Raw genomic sequence first — 18,556 nt, forward strand, 5'->3', positions numbered from 1 at the left:
ACTACACCTACCAAGAAAGCTACAGGGAACAGGATGCCTATTATCAGCTCAAGTGAATATGCTCTTCATACATACATCCTTTTACCTGCAGTTGCAAATACTTAGTGCTAACCTGTGTTTTTCCAGAGGGTCAGTGCCATGACAGGAGTGATCCATATGTAGGTGCCTCTTCAGGGTGCTGGCAGACTGCAGAGACTATATGGAAGTAAGAGCATGTGTGGTTACATTTGCGTCCATTTTAATGTTTCATAAGCTTTTAAATCTTACAAACATTAATAGAGATTTTACTTGCAATCATTGTACAAATAACTAGTATTATCCAGACTTAATAAAGACAACCTACTCATACAAGCATAAATCTATTATAAAAAAATGAAAACCATGCAAGGGACAATGTGCCCCTATGGAGAAATACAAAGGTATTAGAGTCACAGAGAAGGTTTTGGAACATATTGCACAAGATTGTGAAGATTTTCACAAACGTTCACACCAGATAGTGACAAATAATACAATCTGTATTTCATGGGTTTGATTAAATAAGCCAGCTAAACCATTTAGTGCTTGCTAATGAGATCACATGGGGCTGGCAGTGGAGTGGCTGCCAAGTTCTCTGTGGCAGAGGTGGCACATTACATGGTACCTGACTGTGTTGGAACTGCACTTGCTCCAATGCATCTCCGGTTCCTCACACAATACTGACTTTCTCCTCCCATAACTCACAGGGCTCAGCTCGGATGTGCGTGACAGGAGCATCAGGGACAGTGCAGCCTGAGCAGAGATGCTGAGAAGACACAGACCTGGGCACAGAGACACCTACAGCTTTATGGGATCCACGTTCATGTAGAGGAGACAGCCCACTTGGAGAGCCACAGGATCTGGTGAGAACTCAAATATTTGCCTTGTTAGAGTGTTTTATTTTGCAGGTGCATCTCCAGTCTGTACTGAGACACTTCAGAGCCAGAGCTGCCTGTCAGTAACTTGCAGGTGCATTGGAACTGGATACGGAACAGCATGACATATTACTGTTAATATACCAGTATCCAGTTGGGGTGGTTTCTGACTATAGAGCTGCAGGCAAGCTAGATCTGTAGTCATTATATGTGATATTGCTAATAGATAACTATAATTCATTAGTCAAAATTAAAATAACCAAGCCAGCAACCTTGCACAACCCTGCTGATATCCTCTTAGCTACTCTCATCCATCAAACGATAATACAGGTATGGAAACCATTACCTGGAAATCTGTTATCCAGAAAACTCCAAATTATGGGAAGGCCATCTCCCATAGACTCCATTTTAAACAAATAATTCAAATTTTAGAAACATATTTTCTTTTTCTCTGCAATAATAAAATAGCAGCTTGTACTTGATCCCAACTAAGTTAATCTTTATTAAAGGCAAACCAATTCTATTGGTTTTATTTTATTTTTAAATATTTTTTTTAGTACACTCAAAGTATGAAGATCTATATTACAGAAAGACCCTTTTTCCAGAAAACCCCAGGTTCTGAGCATTTTGGATGTCAGGTCCCATAGCTGTGCACTAGTTTGCTTTTAGCAAGAGTTTCCATTAAATTTATATGGAGCAGTTATAAGTCAATTCAAGCAACAAAGGAAACTCGCTATTTAGCCTTTGCATTTCTTACTCAGCCCATACAATGTGGATATCCAACCTGCAGATTTTCAGCTGTTGTTTACCTGCTGTTAGGGAGATGCTGAGAGCTGGAGGACCAAAGGTTGGACATCCCAGCTAAATGTGAATTATATATATAGTATGTAGGCAGCTAGGGTAGAATTATATATATATAGTATGTAGGCAGCTAGGGTAGAATTATATATATATAGTATGTAGGCAGCTAGGGTAGAATTATATATATAGTATGTAGGCAGCTAGGGTAGAATTATATATATAGTATGTAGGCAGCTAGGGTAGAATTATATATATAGTATGTAGGCAGCTAGGGTAGAATTATATATATATAGTATGTTGGCAGCTAGGGTAGAACTTTAGTGAGAGTTAGGATCAAGGCGCTAGGACAAGCTACAGCACATTCCAGAGATGGGAGCCAGTGAGGAACAGGATCAGGGATGCTGCAGGGCTGTAGAGAAAGCACAACTCTCTTTATGGGACCCAAATTGGGGAGTTCTAAAGGCCCTGCAGGGAGGAGCTATAGGCAGGAATAAAGGGAAAGGTGAGTTATAGTAGAACAAGATAATGTCAGTGCCACAGAACAGCCGAGGTAGGACAAGGAGGCTGCCAGACACTTTACATGTTTCAATTGTCAAAACTATGGCACTTCAGTAGTTGTTGTAGTACAGTGCAAGTCCCATCAGCTAATGGTGTGGAAGGTGCTGGGAATTGTACTTAACAGCTAAAGGGTCAAAAGCTAGGCAGGCCTATATTATTAGATAAAGAGCACTGCACTGTAAAGTTTTCGGTGCCCCCAGCCCTGCCACTAAAGATATGAAATGCTGTGAACACATTTAATTCAGAACAGTATTCTATAGCCTGGCAAAAACTACCTTGTCAGGATCCATGGAGTGATCAGGGGTTTCCCTTAGATTCAGCCTGATGCCAGACCTACTGTAAACTGCTGGAGCTAGCAAACATGGGGCACTTCCCATCTACTGGGAGCAGTTTGTCTCCGGCACACTAACTGGCTAAGATACCGTCTTAAATAAATGTTATATGAATTCTTTCTTTCACCTTTCTGGAGTCACTGGCAAATCAGATTTCCATGGGAGCATTTAGATCATACCTGCTCGGTCGTTTGATTTTCTTGCTCTAGGAACTGAGCAGTTGCATCTAAGTGGAGATAACATGGGTTCAAACTGTCCATGGGTGCATTCCCCCATTGGTTTCATCATATTAACCAGAGTATCCAAAGCTACAATTTGTAACAAAGCAAAGAGGTGATAATTTAATATTATTTTAATATTATTCCCCTTAATAATGGAAAATACCAAGTAATAAATACCTGTATCAATGGTCAGATACAGATGACACCATAAATGTCTTGGGCCTTTGGGAGTAGAATCCCTTTCCCTGCTAAGACTCTTGAAACAAACACCATGACACTTGCTTTCCTGTGCCACACTACAGGGATTTTCAGAGAATGTAAAACCAGCAGTTACTAAATGACTGGCATTTGGATCTTTGAAATATAACATCTGGTGCCATTTATGGGATGGGTGGAAGAGTGCAACTGGGAAATTATATTATTCTGAGTTAAAAATAAAAAAGGATTTGAGGATGGCTTATTTTCCCATAAATAGACAGACAGGCATTGCTTATTGGGTGCAAGGATCATTCGTTCCCTATATGCTGTATTTGTCATCCTACTTACACATAGGAGCTGGCATTTGCCACACATATTCATAGCAACCTTAGGGGTCTATGGCAAAGACCTCTTCTGTGGCAAGCTATAAACCTGCCATAATGTCACATTGATAAGTAAGGATTCCCAATGGATCAAAAATTGTACTTATACAGTTATTATACAGTTACTGAACAGTTCAACCAATATAGACCAACCCAATTCCTGCTTATAAATAGCATATTTTTGAAGTTTCCCACCATTCTAAAAAATATGTAAGGGCTCACTGAAATCATAGGTTTAGTTCAGCAATATCAGGGGAGCCAGATATAGATATAGAGCCCTTGTACTGACCTGAAGAGAAAAGAGTCCCATACCTTGCCAAGCCCCAATCATATGCATAGCCTGTTTCTGTAAGGAACCCAGTAACACTCTCTTTATTTGAAAAACTGACTTTGAGTCCACAATAACAGTGAATTCTCTCTCTAAACATTGTATTCATTGTCACAAAAAATATATAGACTCGCTGGCAGCACCTGGGTTGGGAAATGTAACTTATAATGAATTGCATTGTACCAATTGTACATCATTTCAGTCAGTGGTTCTGCTCGGAGATATGTGCTCGGAGATGTGTGTTCTAATGATTTCTTATAAGGGATCTGACTGCTGCAGTTTCCATGGAGTTGGTTTTTAGGGCTAGAGAAAGAACGGATAGAAGAGGCTGAGCTAAAAGTGCCTGTGGGAAATGGTCTGCAGAAAAGTCTGTCGATCATTCAGCAGCTGATCGCTATACAACTTCATAAATGAATGATATTGCAGGCAAGGAATAACAGAACACATTTTGTTGTTTAAGGGCTCCTTATCGCAAGCATTTTTTTATTGACGTGTGTTTGAGACGCAGGTTTGATTGCGCCTACATGCATTCGCTGATTGATTCCATTATATTCTGCCTGGTTGTACTCACAAGCGTTCTGAGTTGTGTTATACTGAATTTGTGTTTCATTGTGTCTTCATAGAAGCAACATGCTGCATTTTACACTTCATTTTACGTTCATACTTCTATAGAATAGAAGGTTGCGCCTGGAACTGACAAAAACACATTTAGCTGATTTTAAAACAAAGTATCTAAATGAAAATGACGCATTTTTTTGCACTCAGCAGGTGTTTGTAAATACATTAAAAAAAACACTTGTATGAGCTAATGGGGGAAATCTATAATGTATTCTGGAAAGATAAGTTTGTGCGCCTGATATACTGAGCTTGCTGCGCTGCTGATGCCTTTTAGCAACCTGAATGAGTGTTAGAGATGAGCTGAGAGCTCTCGTGGCCTCAGGGGCTTATGAATAACATTTGACCCATTAACAGGTATCCCCAGCTATAAACAACTTGTTCCAGTACAATGAATATGGCAAGGAGAATGTAGCCTTGTTGCCTGTTATTTACAAACTGGGCAAATTGGATGTATTTAGCATCCTTTAATTTCCACCCTGTTTATAAAGACCCTTTTGTACTATTTGAAACAAAACAAAATCAAGCAAAATGATAAGCCACTGCTTTTTCCCCAAAACCCATTATTATTATTGGCGGAAAAGTTACTTTCTGTCAAAATATGAAAAAAAGGCATCAGCATTTTCCTACCTGTCCTGTAATTATGTCCTTTAAATACTATATAACTGAAGGGATTTTGTTGTCGTTTACTGTGAGATTTCAATTTCTCTATGGAGAACACTATGTTTAAGTGGAAATCTCTTCCATAGACCGTTCCTCCAGTTATGCTGAATGACCCATTGCGTTATAAGTAAAGTCCTATATCTGAAATACATGTCTGGTTTTATGGTGTAGCTATGGTTGCAACCTGGCCAGTAAACATGATGTTTTATGCCAATCTAATTAAAGGGGTGGTTCACCTTTAAATTAACTTTTAGTATGTTGTAGAATGTCCTGTTCATAGCCACTGTGCAATTGGTCTTCATTATTTTATTTTTTTTAGTTTCTGAATTATTTGTCTTATTTTCCTGCCTCTTTTCAGCTCTCAAATGGGGGTCACTTACTCCGACAGCAAAAAAAAAACTATCGCTCTGTGAGACTACAGTGTTATTATTACTTTTTATTACTTTATTTCATATTCAGGCCGCCAGTAGGGAAACAAGATAAAAATATAGGAAGGGTATCATTTTTTTCCCATAAAAGGTAGCAAGCCTAGATATAGCATGGCATTTGCTCTTGGCCCCCAGCACTAGATGGCCCCAGCGTTACACAGCCCCTCAGACCAAGGCATTTGCCTTCTTGTCTCAGCTGAACCCTTCTTCTCTCTGATCCTGCTGAGATTATCAAGAATTGCCTGACACCCTTGCTGGGTTTCCCTGCTGGAAACTCTTCTTAAAAGACACATATTATTGAAATCAATAATTGGTGCAAGGAATCATAATTCCTTTCTGTCCTGGAAATCTCTGGCTGAGATGTAAACAGGCTTGAAATGACCCCTCATTGAACAGCCTCAGGGTTTTACATTGGCAAAACATGGAAAATAAATGCCCTAATCTTATTCTTGAGAACATGATTCAAATTTCCAGCTGTGATACTAAAAGCCATATCCAAAAATGCTTTTGACCTGCTCACTCTCTATTAAAAATACAATACAAATCATAAAGAAATATAGCCATGGGAGGGAAGCCTCTTTCTGGGACATGGACATTTCCATGCGCTGAATCAGAAGCCAATGTCTATGTACGAGTACAGTGCGACAATTAATGAGTTGCCATATGCACTCTTGCACAAAGCTGGAGAATAAAGGAACAACAGTGGGAATAGAAAAGCATAGAATCTAAGTTTCAGAAATTGTGACGACTTAAACAGTTAGCCGACAACCATGTATTTCTTCCATAGGCAGCACCAAAACATCATATGAAACCACTGATGGGTCATTACAAATATGATCATCAGCATGATGGCGTTGGATATTCATAAAATATGTTGTGTTTAAGGAGCTAAGACTTGTACTTATTAAGAGATAGTGTAATTTAAGATAGGATAATAGTATTGATTATAGTTCAGTGAACTGTATGTCTAGTATGTCTATGTCTAGTAGAATGAAAGAGTGCTGTATACAGAATTATGAGACATTCTTAGCCCATGCTCCCTAGATTATTCAATTGAAGGCTGAGTGCCTGAGGCACAGGGAGATTAAGTGACTTGCTTAAGGAGCTGACAGAGGAATCGATCCTGGGTTTAGCAGAACTGGTGGTCAGTGAGTCATTTCTTTGATAGTGTGAATGTATGATGTGTTTTCCCAAGCAAGGGGTATTAATGTGGGGGGTTTTGTGTTGCCAAGAGATGTTTATTGTAGGATGTTATTAACAGAGCTCATGATCTTCCCATTATAACCAGAAAACAAAACATAGTCAAGTCAATGGGATTTATTGAGTTTGCACTACTGCTTATAGAAATTATTGTGCAGCTTCGTAGGACAAGATATATATTTACATATTAATACATAATGTCTAAGAGGGCCATTGTTGAGAAACCAGGGTACAAAAAACAGGTGGCCCTTAAAAAAAAACAAAAAAAAAACCTATAAACATGTGACCATATTATGTGTATATATCAATAGAAATCATTGATGTATAAACATTTTATACATCAATGTATAATTACATTTTAACTGTAATTGATCTTCACCTCCAAGCAAAGGCCTAGTAATCTTTCTGATCTTTCTGTCTACTGATATTGTTTTGGCTTTATGATTTTAATGACAAACATTACTTTCATTTGCGTTAGATATTAATGTATATGTTAGGTTGAGTTCTTTTATTCATAAATCTCATAACTGAATTATGTTCAGTAAACTGTTTCCCTGTTTCTCATCTACCTGTAGCCCCGGACAAAGACTTGCAATCCATTTGGCTCATTGATAAACCAATGATGAGAGATATGAAGACACCAGAGAGATATGTCACAGACCTGGGCTACGGAACCCTGTGATTCAGTGAGAAAGAACACAGACCAAGGTGCAGGCCATGCTTAGGATCTACTGAGTGATTTCGCTGGCAGGTTATGTAAGTGCTGCGCTGCTGCTCCATTCATTATTATACAAACTGATGACTATCTTTGTGCAATGGGGCACATGTTTATACTTACCACTAAACCTAAAGCCCTATAATGTGCTCAGGTGTTAGCCCTTTGGTTATATATTTCTGCCAGCTAACAGCTGACACATCCAATATGATTTCAGTAACTGAATAAAGGTATCACTTATCCACCATTGAGAGGATAACTTTTCATACAACCTGCTTGAGCTTGAGCTTGTTTCCATGTATGGTGAATAACTGACTGGTTTATTGTGCATTAAGTGGTTTAGTGATATCAAGTTATTTTATTATAAACACCAATTCTTTGTTTCAGGCCATGGCAGAACAATCAGCCATTGTCAATCAAACTGAGAGCACTCTGGTGATATCAGAGAACAATGCATCAGCCTCAGGCAATCCAGATCCATGGACTGAGCCCACGTTCACTTTGGCCGCCAAGGTTCGAGTGGGAGTCACATGTTGCTTCTTCTTGATAGCATCTTTCAGTAATGTAGCTGTTCTCTGCAGCATCAGTGGGAAGAGATGCAAATCCCACCTACGTGTTCTCATTCTCAGTCTTTCGGTGGCTGACTTGCTGGTTACCTTTTTGGTAATGCCTTTGGATGCTCTGTGGAATGTGATGGTGCAATGGTATGCAGGGGAGCTCTCCTGTAAGGTCCTCAACTTTGGAAAGTTGTTTGCTATGTATTCAGCTGCCTTAGTTCTGGTAGTGATCAGCCTTGACAGACACTGGGCTATCCTCTATCCTCTCAGCTTCACTAGTGCGGGGCAGCGCAACCGTATCATGCTGTGGACTGCTTGGATTACTAGTCTTCTACTGGCATCACCTCAGGTACTGTATATTCTCTTACTAAATAGTTCACTTGTTGTTAAGTCATCGTGATCTCAATAGTTTAGAATACAGTAAAGATACCTACTGTACAATCTCTTAAACTGGTACTTCATTGAAAAGTATTTTGAAATGTAAGTGATTGATAACTGGTTTTGCATTGGATTTACAGAACACACAGATTGTTTTTTAATCTGGGGTTTAATTACTATCTGTTGGCAAATCTGTACCAGTGCAATGTCTAACAGAAACCAATCAGACACTTTCCTTATTCTACCTCTAGTACACAAATCATAGAATGGTTGTTATGGTTACTGAACTGCCCACTATCTTGCACACGAGTATGCCAATTCAGATTTGGAATTTATATCTTGGAATATTTTATAATAATTGTACATCTTAAGCCAACCAAAAATTCTCTTTTTCTTCATTGTCCTGTTGAAAAATAAATTGTGTCAGTAATCTGTAATCCCAATTGAGGGATAAACAGTGAGACCAATTGCACCCTGTCTAGCAGGATCTAACTGATTTATTCTTGTAGACTGGAAAGTGTTCCTTTCTTATAATATAAATATATATAAAATTACTGCCATTTATAAAGCTATCATAAGTGACGTCGGGTTTAATTTTCACAGATTACCCTATAAACCAGTGGATGTCAGGCATTTATGGTTGAAGCCCCTTTTAAAGCAGCAGTGTTTGGTCAGGACATAGCTCATAACAAGTTAACTAGTATAGGGAAGTGTAGGTGCATTAGTAGTGATGTCCCATTTTGCTTTGCCTAAAAACTCGAGAAACAACAGCAAAATTCGTGATATGACGAAAAATTTGTGAACTGTGTTTGTTGCGCGATTTTTTTGACGCCCCCATTGTTTTTTTGTCGCCCGTGCCCATTTTGACGTGACTGCCTTCTTTTTTGACACGACTGCTACTTTTTTTGACGCGCAACGGATTTTCTCGGAAGTTCCGCTGCGAATCTATGCCTGCCGAAAAAATTCGCTCATCACTATGCATTAGCCATTATTTCAGAGAGAAAATTTGGGGAAAATCTTTCCCTAACTGACCATCTAGCTGGGCTTTCAAGGGACCTAGGGAAGGGGCCCCTAAATCTCACCATAACTGACCTTTAGACTGAGCCCCTCCTTTACACTCCAGGTTCCCTATATGGGACCAGGCCCACAGTTTGTGAGCCCCTACTGGAAGCTGAAGCTTAACCACTGGGTAACAGGTCATGAAGTGAAGTCTGAAAGCTAGTAAGAGATGGTTGGTGGCACTCACAGATCCCATACAACACAGAAGGCACTTGGAGGGACAGCTAAATAATCTAATATAAGAGACTGAAGAAATTGTTAGAGGCAATGTTCTTTCTGAACATTATCCTTGGCATTTCCAGTACACATGCTTCTTTATATCCCTAGATGGTACAATCAGCTGTTTTCCTTAAGAACACTGATAATTGGGTTAGAAAGCAGGTATGGCTTTTTTTGCTGACAACACAAAGGCTTAAAGCAAAACTGCTGATTGAAGCAAAGGGTAAGCCAAGTGAGTAATGATTTAAGCAAAGTGGAAGAGATCTGAACAGCGTGGCACCTAAACTTTAATGTCTGTGAAGCACAAAATAATCAATTTAGGACATTGAAATCCATAAGCGCATTATACTTTTACTGCCAATGAAAAATGTAGGAAATAACTTGGTGCAATTAACCTACAGTACAAATAACCTATGGTGGAAAAAGGGGTGATACTAGATCAGCAAGGCACGGGTAAGTAATATTGTCCCAAAAAATGACTGTGTACCCCAAGTTAGTGAGAAAAACAATGGAAACAGTATAGTTATATTTGAGTACATATGCTGAGGACTTCCCATACCAGTCAGTTGAACTGAAGAAGCTGCTCGGATGAGTAGTGAAACGTCTTCAATGATTACCAAACAAGTCCAGTTGCTTTAAATTTATTTATACTAGATATAGTTAAGTGAATACTTATAGAAAAAAAGAAACTGAATGAAAACTCTATTTAGAGTGAGGTCATAATGTCCCTTAAAGGGGAACTCCACCCAAACACAAACATAAGTTTTTTGAAAAGTAAATATAATTTTAAGCAACTTTAAAATATACATCAATTAAAAAATACGCAGCCTTTTCTTGAATTTTAATGTAATAATATGGTTTGGAGCAGTTTCCTAAGCCTGGCCCCCTGTTCCCCTGCTGATCTGGGACTCAAAAAAAATAGTAGTTGACTCTCCAGAGTCTGCCTTCAGCCTTCATCCTCCCAATCCCACAATGTGGGATATCAATAAGAAAAGGAACCTTGCTGTGCAGTGCATTGTGGGTTTTGTAGTTCCTGCATGCTGTCTGCAAGCTGTGAAGAAGTTGTTACAATTTGTAAAATCAGTGTTTTAGTCCCTTCTCCCCTGCCAGGATTTCAAATGATACAGAAAGAGAAAAACTGTTCTGCAGCTGGATTTCAGCATATAAAAATGGTATTTATTCATACTTTTTGAAGGAACAGATTACAGTGATAGGTATATTAGGGGTTTCTATGCTGTGTGGGGCTCTTTAAAGGAAAACTATACCCCCAAAATGAATACTTAACCAACAGATTGTTTATATTATGTTAAGTGACCTATTAAAGAATCTTACCAAATTGGAATATATATATCAGTAAATATTGCCCTTTTACATCTTTTCCCTTGAGCCGCCATTTAGTGATGGGCTGTGTGCTCCCTCAGAGATCACATGACCAGAAATAATGCAGTAATGTAACTGTAACAGGAAGTAGTGTGGGAGCAAAAGGCAGAACTCTGCCCATTAATTGGCTGATGGGGCCTAGCATGTATGTGTGCCTTGGCTTGTTTGTGTGCACTGTGAATCCTATGATCCCAGGAGGTGGCCCTTCATTCTTAAAATGGCAGTTTTCTATTTAGGATTACCCAATAGCACATACTACTAAAAAGTATATTTTTAAGAAAATGGTTTATTTAGCTGAAGCAGGGTTTTACATATGATCTTATTTATACAATATATTTTTACAGAGACCTACATTGTTTGGGGGTATAGTTTTCCTTTAACAAATTTTGGTTTGGAAGCTATTCCAAATGACCTTAATAATTTAGAGGAAAGGTAGGTTATATTGTAGAAATCATTATACAAGGACGGACTGTTAAGCCTCATTTAAAAGGATAGACACAATAAAATGGTGTTTTTGTGATGTCAATAACATTTGCCATTTTGCAGTGTAGGTTATAACATATGAACATTTCAGTAGGTGTTGGGAAGCTTCTCTTGCATGGCTTCTGGTCAGCAGGCGATGCTTTTGTGTTTAATGGAAACTGTGTATTTTATGATTGTAACAAGAGCCATTTCCCCACGTAGCTGTTTCTCTTTCGATTACGCACCGCTCCTGGAGTCAACTTCACGCAGTGCGCCACCCACGGGAGCTTCACCCAGCACTGGCAGGAGACAGCTTACAATATGTTCACCTTCTGCACGCTGTTTGTCACCCCCCTAGTGGTCATGATTGTGTGCTACACACGGATCCTTTGGGAAATCGGCAAGCAGATGAAACACAAGAATGGTAGGCATACGTAGGCATACGTTTACAATGTATTTGCTGCTTGGTCTTATACAGAGTCACCATTTAAAGGTTTATATTACTCATCTGGGCAGTTGTTCTTTGCATTGTGAAACTGTTCATGATCTGAGACTGGTTCTATCACTGCCCACTTAAAGGAGAAGGAAAGGTAAAAACTAAGTAAGCTTTATCAGAAAGGTCTATGTAAATACAGCCATAAGCACTCCTTTTTTGGGAAAATGTTCTTTGTTATCAGACTTCCTCTCCTTTAGGGCTCTTTTAGGTTTGGGGCACGAGTTTGCTCAGTTCTCTCCTCTCTCCCTCTCTGTCTCCCTTCTTCTGCTCCCCCTCCCATAAGAATGCATAAGAACTTACTCCCCCCTCCTTTAGGAATGTGTGATCTGAGCTTCCAATGGCTATAACTGCAGCAGGAAGCTGCCCAGACCAAGCTAAAATGGCAGCTGCTATCAGAGGGAGCTTCTAGGGCCCTTTACTCAGGTATAGTAAAGTTTTCTGCTTAAGGGAGAAGGAAAGGCAAAGGGGCCGATTCATTAAAACATGAGTTCAAATCCCGAATGGGAAAAATTCTGATTGGATACGATAATTTCTAAAAATCGTAAATATCACGAAAATGCTCCCAAAAAAATCGTATTAGTCATGATAGGCATGAAATTTTCGTACCGACCGATTTTAAACAGCGGCAGAACCTTTCCGAATTTTTCGTGCAAGCGTATGAAAAAGTCACGCAAGCGTATGAAAAAGTTGCGTGGGTGTATGAAAAAGTTGTGAAAGCGCAAAAAAATCTGCACAAATACGCTCGGAGCGTTCGTGTCTTAATAAATCTCCCCCATAGTCACTTGGCTAACATTTTGGCACCCCCAAGTGACTTAGCCTTTCCTTCTGCTTTAATAAATATAGTGTTCTAGGTGGCACTAATGTGGCTAATCTATTGGCAGTAAAATGACTTTCCTTCTCCTTTAAAAGTTGGTTACATACTGACTAACAGAGGAGAAAATGATTATATATACGGTTCAAATATCCATTCAACAGAATCTAAATTAAAAACATGACTTCCATGGCAATGAAAGATTTCTCCATTCTTATTCTGTTTAGTTGTTTAATCAACATTTATTTGCCTGCCTATTTGTATAGAAATAATCCTTTATTTACACGTAGTAATGGAAAAACAATATTATTAAAAGTTTTGCAGGATGCAGCACAGGTTATATTACTGGGCTATAAAAAGAAAGGAGAACATGTGGAACATTTTTTCGTGCTATCCTAGAGAAGTAAGGGGGGGCGTCACTTGGGCTGACTTTTAAGATATCCAACCAATGTTGTACAATTGGCTTTACCTGGTGATGACAAGTAATATTGTTCACTGGCAAAATTATGTTCTCATCCCTTGAGTCAATGCCCTTTTTTATACAAGACAGCACTTTATTTGCTTTAGTAGCCACAGAATGACACTGCCTGGAATTAGACAACTTGTTATAAAAACCCCCAGATCCTTCTCAGTTAAGGATCCCCCCAACACACTACCATTTAGTGTATAACTTACGTTTATATTATTTCTACCAAAGGGCATAACTTTGTCAACATCGAATCTCATTTTCCATTTTTCTGGCAAGGTTTCCAATACATTAGCAAAAATAGAAACAGTACTTTCTATGCCCACCTCCAAGTTGAACAGCAAAGGACCAAGCAGGGTCGGACTGGGCTGTGAAGGGCCCACTGGGGCTCCCGTCCCAAGGCCCCTGCAGGTGCACTCAGCCGTGCGTGTCCTCAAATCCCACCCCCCATAGGGGCCCCCATAACCCCCCCTGCAGGGCCCCCACCCGACGTCCCCCCCGAGCGCATAAATTTGACGTGTCGGGGCAGGAGCGTTCGGGAGAGGGAGCGCGGGCAAGGGTCGGGTCTGGGCCGCCGGGGCCCACTAGTGCTGGGGCCCACCGGGATTTTTGCCCAGTCCTACCCTGGGACCAAGGATAGAAGGTTTAACCCTTATTAGTTTGTTACATTCCCTGCAGGAACAGTACTAAAATAACCCCCCCACACACACACACACACAAAAGCAAGTATTGTAATTATAAGCTGGAGCCACACAAGGCAATGAAAACTAAATAAATAAAACAATCTACTCATATAATTGGAATGTACAATTCAGTTTATTACAAACAATCCATTGTTGTCCCCTGTATTGTCACGTCTGCTCAGAAAATAAGGATCCTGCTGGTGCCCAGTCTCTGAGCTGTATGATGAGGAGAGCAGCTACTAATTGGATCTATGGCAGCTCTTTGATGTTGCTCTCAGGGGCAGCTCTCTACCCTAGCTGCTCTGTTCAATCACTTGGAGCATAATGAGTTTTAGTTTTAGTTTTTTTCCTCTTTGCTGACATTGAAGAGATGCAGAACAAAAGGTGCCTTGGAAATATTTATTCTCTGCTTGTTTTTAATTAAACATAGAATGTAAGCTAAAGTGGGAAGTAATTTGGCAAAAGTAGCTTGACCTATTTGTCCTTTATAAAGCAATAAAAAAACAGCTTCATTTATCTTCATTTAAGAATCAGAAAGACCTAAGTGACCTTACCCCAACTAACAGTGTTGGGACAAAGTCCCACTAAAATATTCAAAGACACTCAGATATTGAAAAATTAACCCTAACCACAAACCTCCTGTACATTTAGTTTGCAATCTCAGCCCATTATTTGGCAGAGTGCTAAGCAGGTTGGCCTCCATATAGTTTTGCAATGGAAACATTTAGATTTCAGTTATTACAGTGCATTTTAAGCATAAATTACAGTAAGTACAGTAAGTGGTCAGAATAGTGCCTTGCTGCCTACAGTCTTTTCTTTAAAATCATTGTTGTCCTGTATAGTCACATGCCAGTTGTATTATTCAATGCTATATTATCAATTCTAGTGAAAACCTGTTTTTGTCTTGGTTCTTCTTTTTATTAACTCTCCCTCCATTACTTTTATGATATTTGTGTTATAACAGAACTTGCAAGAAGTAAAAATGATCTTATATCAAAGGCAAGACTGAAAACCCTCAAGATGACCTTAGTTATTGTGGTTTCCTTTATGGTCTGCTGGACCCCCTATTACCTATTAGGGCTATGGTACTGGTTCCAGCCTGAGATGATCAACCAAACTCCTGAATACCTGAATCACAGTCTTTTCCTCTTTGGCCTGCTGCATACCTGCACTGACCCCCTTGTCTATGGACTTTACACCCCCTCGTTCAAAGAGGACCTGCGATCATGGATCAGAAGAGTGAGCAGTCTACTGTCCAGAAGAGCAAAAAACAGCAAGCAACTAGCAGGCTCTGAGCTGAATATCAAAGATCTTACCTCAATGGAAGGCCCAATGTCTACTGCTGTCACCATGCAATCAGTCTTCTGAAAGATAGGACAGTGAATTTTACCTGATAACTCATTTCCATCTACATATCAAGGCACCATGCCTATGTATATATACTGGTTGGTTGATTGATTAACTTTCTTTAAAGAACATTAGTGGAAGAGAAGAGTGTTTGATAATAGAGTCTCAGTTGAACAGATTTCCATCTTGTCATTAGAAGGTTATATACCAACTTCATTGATAGATACCAGAAGGTGTAGACCAACAGCTGTAGGCCCAGGTTGCACATCTCTGGTTTATGCACAAAAACAGCTAACAACTGCTACACTTTTGCAACATTCTTTCCATTATGGCTCCTACTATTGATGGGGACCAGAGCACATTCCCTCCATACTTTTAAACAGGCCCTGCCAGGGGGACACAATGGGCCTTCCCAAGGTCAAGCTTTACACGATAACAAATGAGTTCTATGCTAGTCAATGGGTTTTCCTTGCTGATTAACACTTTTGATGACAAAGAAATTGTGTGTCAGTTAAGGTGACTTTTTCGGTTGTTGCTATAGTGACTGCATAAACAAAACTGTATGAAGCACAAACACTGATCTACACTGCAGATCTAAACCCTGGAACATATATCTGTGCAAAACACTTGCCGAAGCTATGGCAGTTCTGGGGTTAAACCACAGACACACATGTGACTCACCCTTATAAGCAGGTTTCAGCTTTCACATCATTGACCCTCGATTCAATAACATAGCGCTCATGCATTTAATGAGGTTTGGTGTGTATATGAGGCCAAGCAGGGACATTTAATGAGCTCTGCAGACACTGCTCACATGTAAGTCAATGTATAATCACACTGGCATTTATTAACCTAGACAAGAACATCTACTTGACATGTTGCTCAGGCACAGATAGTTCTGGAATGGTCCATATGGCGAAACTTTTCATCTACAGCTCACTGTAACACACTCAGTCCACATCTGATGAGCACATTTTCTGAAAGCAAAAACAATAATTAAACAAGAAAGTAAATCCTTTAGGCAATTAAGTAAGTATGCTTGTCCAACACACTTGTGCCATGCAGCCATGTAGTCATGTAGTATAAGGTGTGAGAAGTATATTTGGGGTCCTAGAAATGAACATATATCTTCACTGTTATTGCTAGGATTGAATAAGGCAAAAGTGCCAAAGTGTCAAACCAAGTGTGAGCTCTATACTCCAAACCTTCCTGTTGTCAGGACTGCAAAGCTGACAGCCCTATTCTAAAACCATTACAGGTTAAGCAAGAGAATCTTGAGTCTTGAGTTGAGTGGGTGCGTGAGTCAACCTTCAGTTATGGGCCAACAATGGCAACAAAGAACAAAAATGCATCCTGTTTGACTTGCAGTCCATTCTCATAAATATTCCGTACCAGGTGGTTTAGTATTAAATTACTATCCTGTAACAAAGCAATGCACATTTACAAGATATGAACGTGCTGCAGGAAGCACCCTCTGCAATGCAGCCAATAACCCCCAAAGCAGCTGCTGCCCTCCTGTGTGACCGCGTGGCGGATTGAAATGAAAGGAAAAGCATCTTGACATCCATAAGAGTGGGACAGATTCTTTACTAGTAACACTGTGATGCTTGGAAAGCTGTATATTTCTCTGTGCTTGCTTACTGTATATGGCATCTCTGAATGGTAGATTTATGGTAATTATTAAATGTAATAATTATCAAATTAGAAAAGAGATTTCAGAAAACATCTATTGTGTAGGCGGTAGCTACAGTATTTACAGTAACATTACAATAAGAGCACATACAAAGGGCCCAGCATAGTACAGGAGGAATCCATCCCATGTTGTCTACCATGTAGCACTTATCAAGATGAGTGGATCTTTCTCCCGATATTCCCACCTCAGATCATTTGGCTCTAAGGCAACAATCGAATAACAACAATGGGTATTGGAGCCATAAGAGTGACAAGAAAATCAAACCTGCTTGATCAACACCTGGCCAATTTTCAGACAGATATCAGGTGAGGTCACCAACAAGTGGATCTGTCTCCTGATATGCCCACCACAAAACTTCAGGTTCAGCTGGGCGGCATTGCCACGGGGCCTATCTGAAGGACTCAAATCGGAATCTTAATCCTGCCCGTGTATGTCCACCTGTGTGGCTACTGTGAACCTCATCTTTTTGTCCTTCTTTTATCTCTCCGCTTATTCTCATATAAAGGGGCTGAAGGCATTCTTAATGTGTATGGTACATGGAGCACATGATATGAATAATGTTAAATAAAGGCTAAAGTTAATGGCAATCCCAAGGTTATAGCTGGGCTAGATGATCCTAGCATGACCTAATAGTTAATTCAGGTATTATAGGTTGAAAGTACCTTTAGGCCAGGAAATATTCTATTCTTATGTGCATTTGATGCACATTATAAAGATTATGCACATTATATATTTTTCCACAAGTGCCTAAACACTCCCTTGTGAAACCTACTATTCAGCTGTAGGAAGACTTTCAAACTAAGGTGCCATCTCTAGGCTGGAGTCACCGCATTCAGTGCTGATGGCTAAGGGAGAGATCAGTGCAGTCTCTGAAGGTGAGGCCTCATTTAGAATCTATCTCAGCAATCTTCTCTCTGGTGGCAGGACTGTGCTGAATCAGGAATCACATCCCAACCCTGGGTTATATATTTTATATTCTGTGCATTGGCAATATTGAGCCTGATGACTGCAGGCTACAACATTGCTGTTATTTCTTTGACCTTTTTTGAATCCTGAAGGACAACACTGACATACAGGAATAGAACTGCAATCCATGATAAACATTCAGTCTATGCTGTTCAAAAGGTGCGTTCACCAACACTTTTTTTGAATCTTCAGTCCCATCAACCCTGGCAGCCTTCTTCTGTTGGTAAGTGCTAAAATTGCACTTTAACAATAAGTGAAGTGCTGCAAATTAAACAACACTAATGTGATACCCCTGCCACCTTCTTGGCATTTCTATGTTTAACCTGTAACAGTCAAGTCCCTTCCCAGAGGCTATTATCCCACTGCTACTATAGGCACCATCTCTCCCTACTATACCTGCTATCCCACAGCCCCAGTTCCTTCCCAGAGGCTATTATCCCACTGCTACTATAGACACCATCTCTCCCTACTATACCTGCTATCCCACAGCCACAGTTCCTTCCCAGAGGCTATTATCCCACTGCTACTATAGACACCATCTCTCCCTACTATACCTGCTATCCCACAGCCACAGTCCCTTCCCAGAGGCTATTATCCCACTGCTATTATAGGTACCATCTCTCCCTACTATACCTGCTATCCTACAGCCACAGTCCCTTTCCTAGAGGCTATTATACCCCCACTGCTACTATAGGCACCATCTCTCC

General features: G+C 39.9%; 1 protein-coding gene across 2 annotated transcripts; it reads left to right on the top strand.

Moving 5' to 3' along the window:
- The first annotated feature begins 703 nt into the window (after positions 1–703).
- On the top strand, positions 704–18,246 carry gnrhr2/nmi (type 2/nmI gonadotropin-releasing hormone receptor). 2 transcript variants are annotated; one of them, XM_018091928.2, is made up of 5 exons: positions 704–878; positions 7,193–7,373; positions 7,720–8,238; positions 11,610–11,811; positions 14,808–18,246. In XM_018091928.2, the coding sequence occupies exons 3-5, from the start codon at positions 7,723–7,725 to the stop codon at positions 15,209–15,211; spliced, it is 1,122 nt and encodes a 373-aa protein (XP_017947417.1). In that variant the 5' UTR covers positions 704–878; positions 7,193–7,373; positions 7,720–7,722; the 3' UTR covers positions 15,212–18,246.
- Positions 18,247–18,556: the final 310 nt, after the last annotated feature.

The sequence above is a fragment of the Xenopus tropicalis genome, chromosome 3 (genome assembly GCF_000004195.4).
Source record: "Xenopus tropicalis strain Nigerian chromosome 3, UCB_Xtro_10.0, whole genome shotgun sequence".
In the NCBI taxonomy this organism is placed as follows: Eukaryota; Metazoa; Chordata; class Amphibia; order Anura; family Pipidae; genus Xenopus; species Xenopus tropicalis.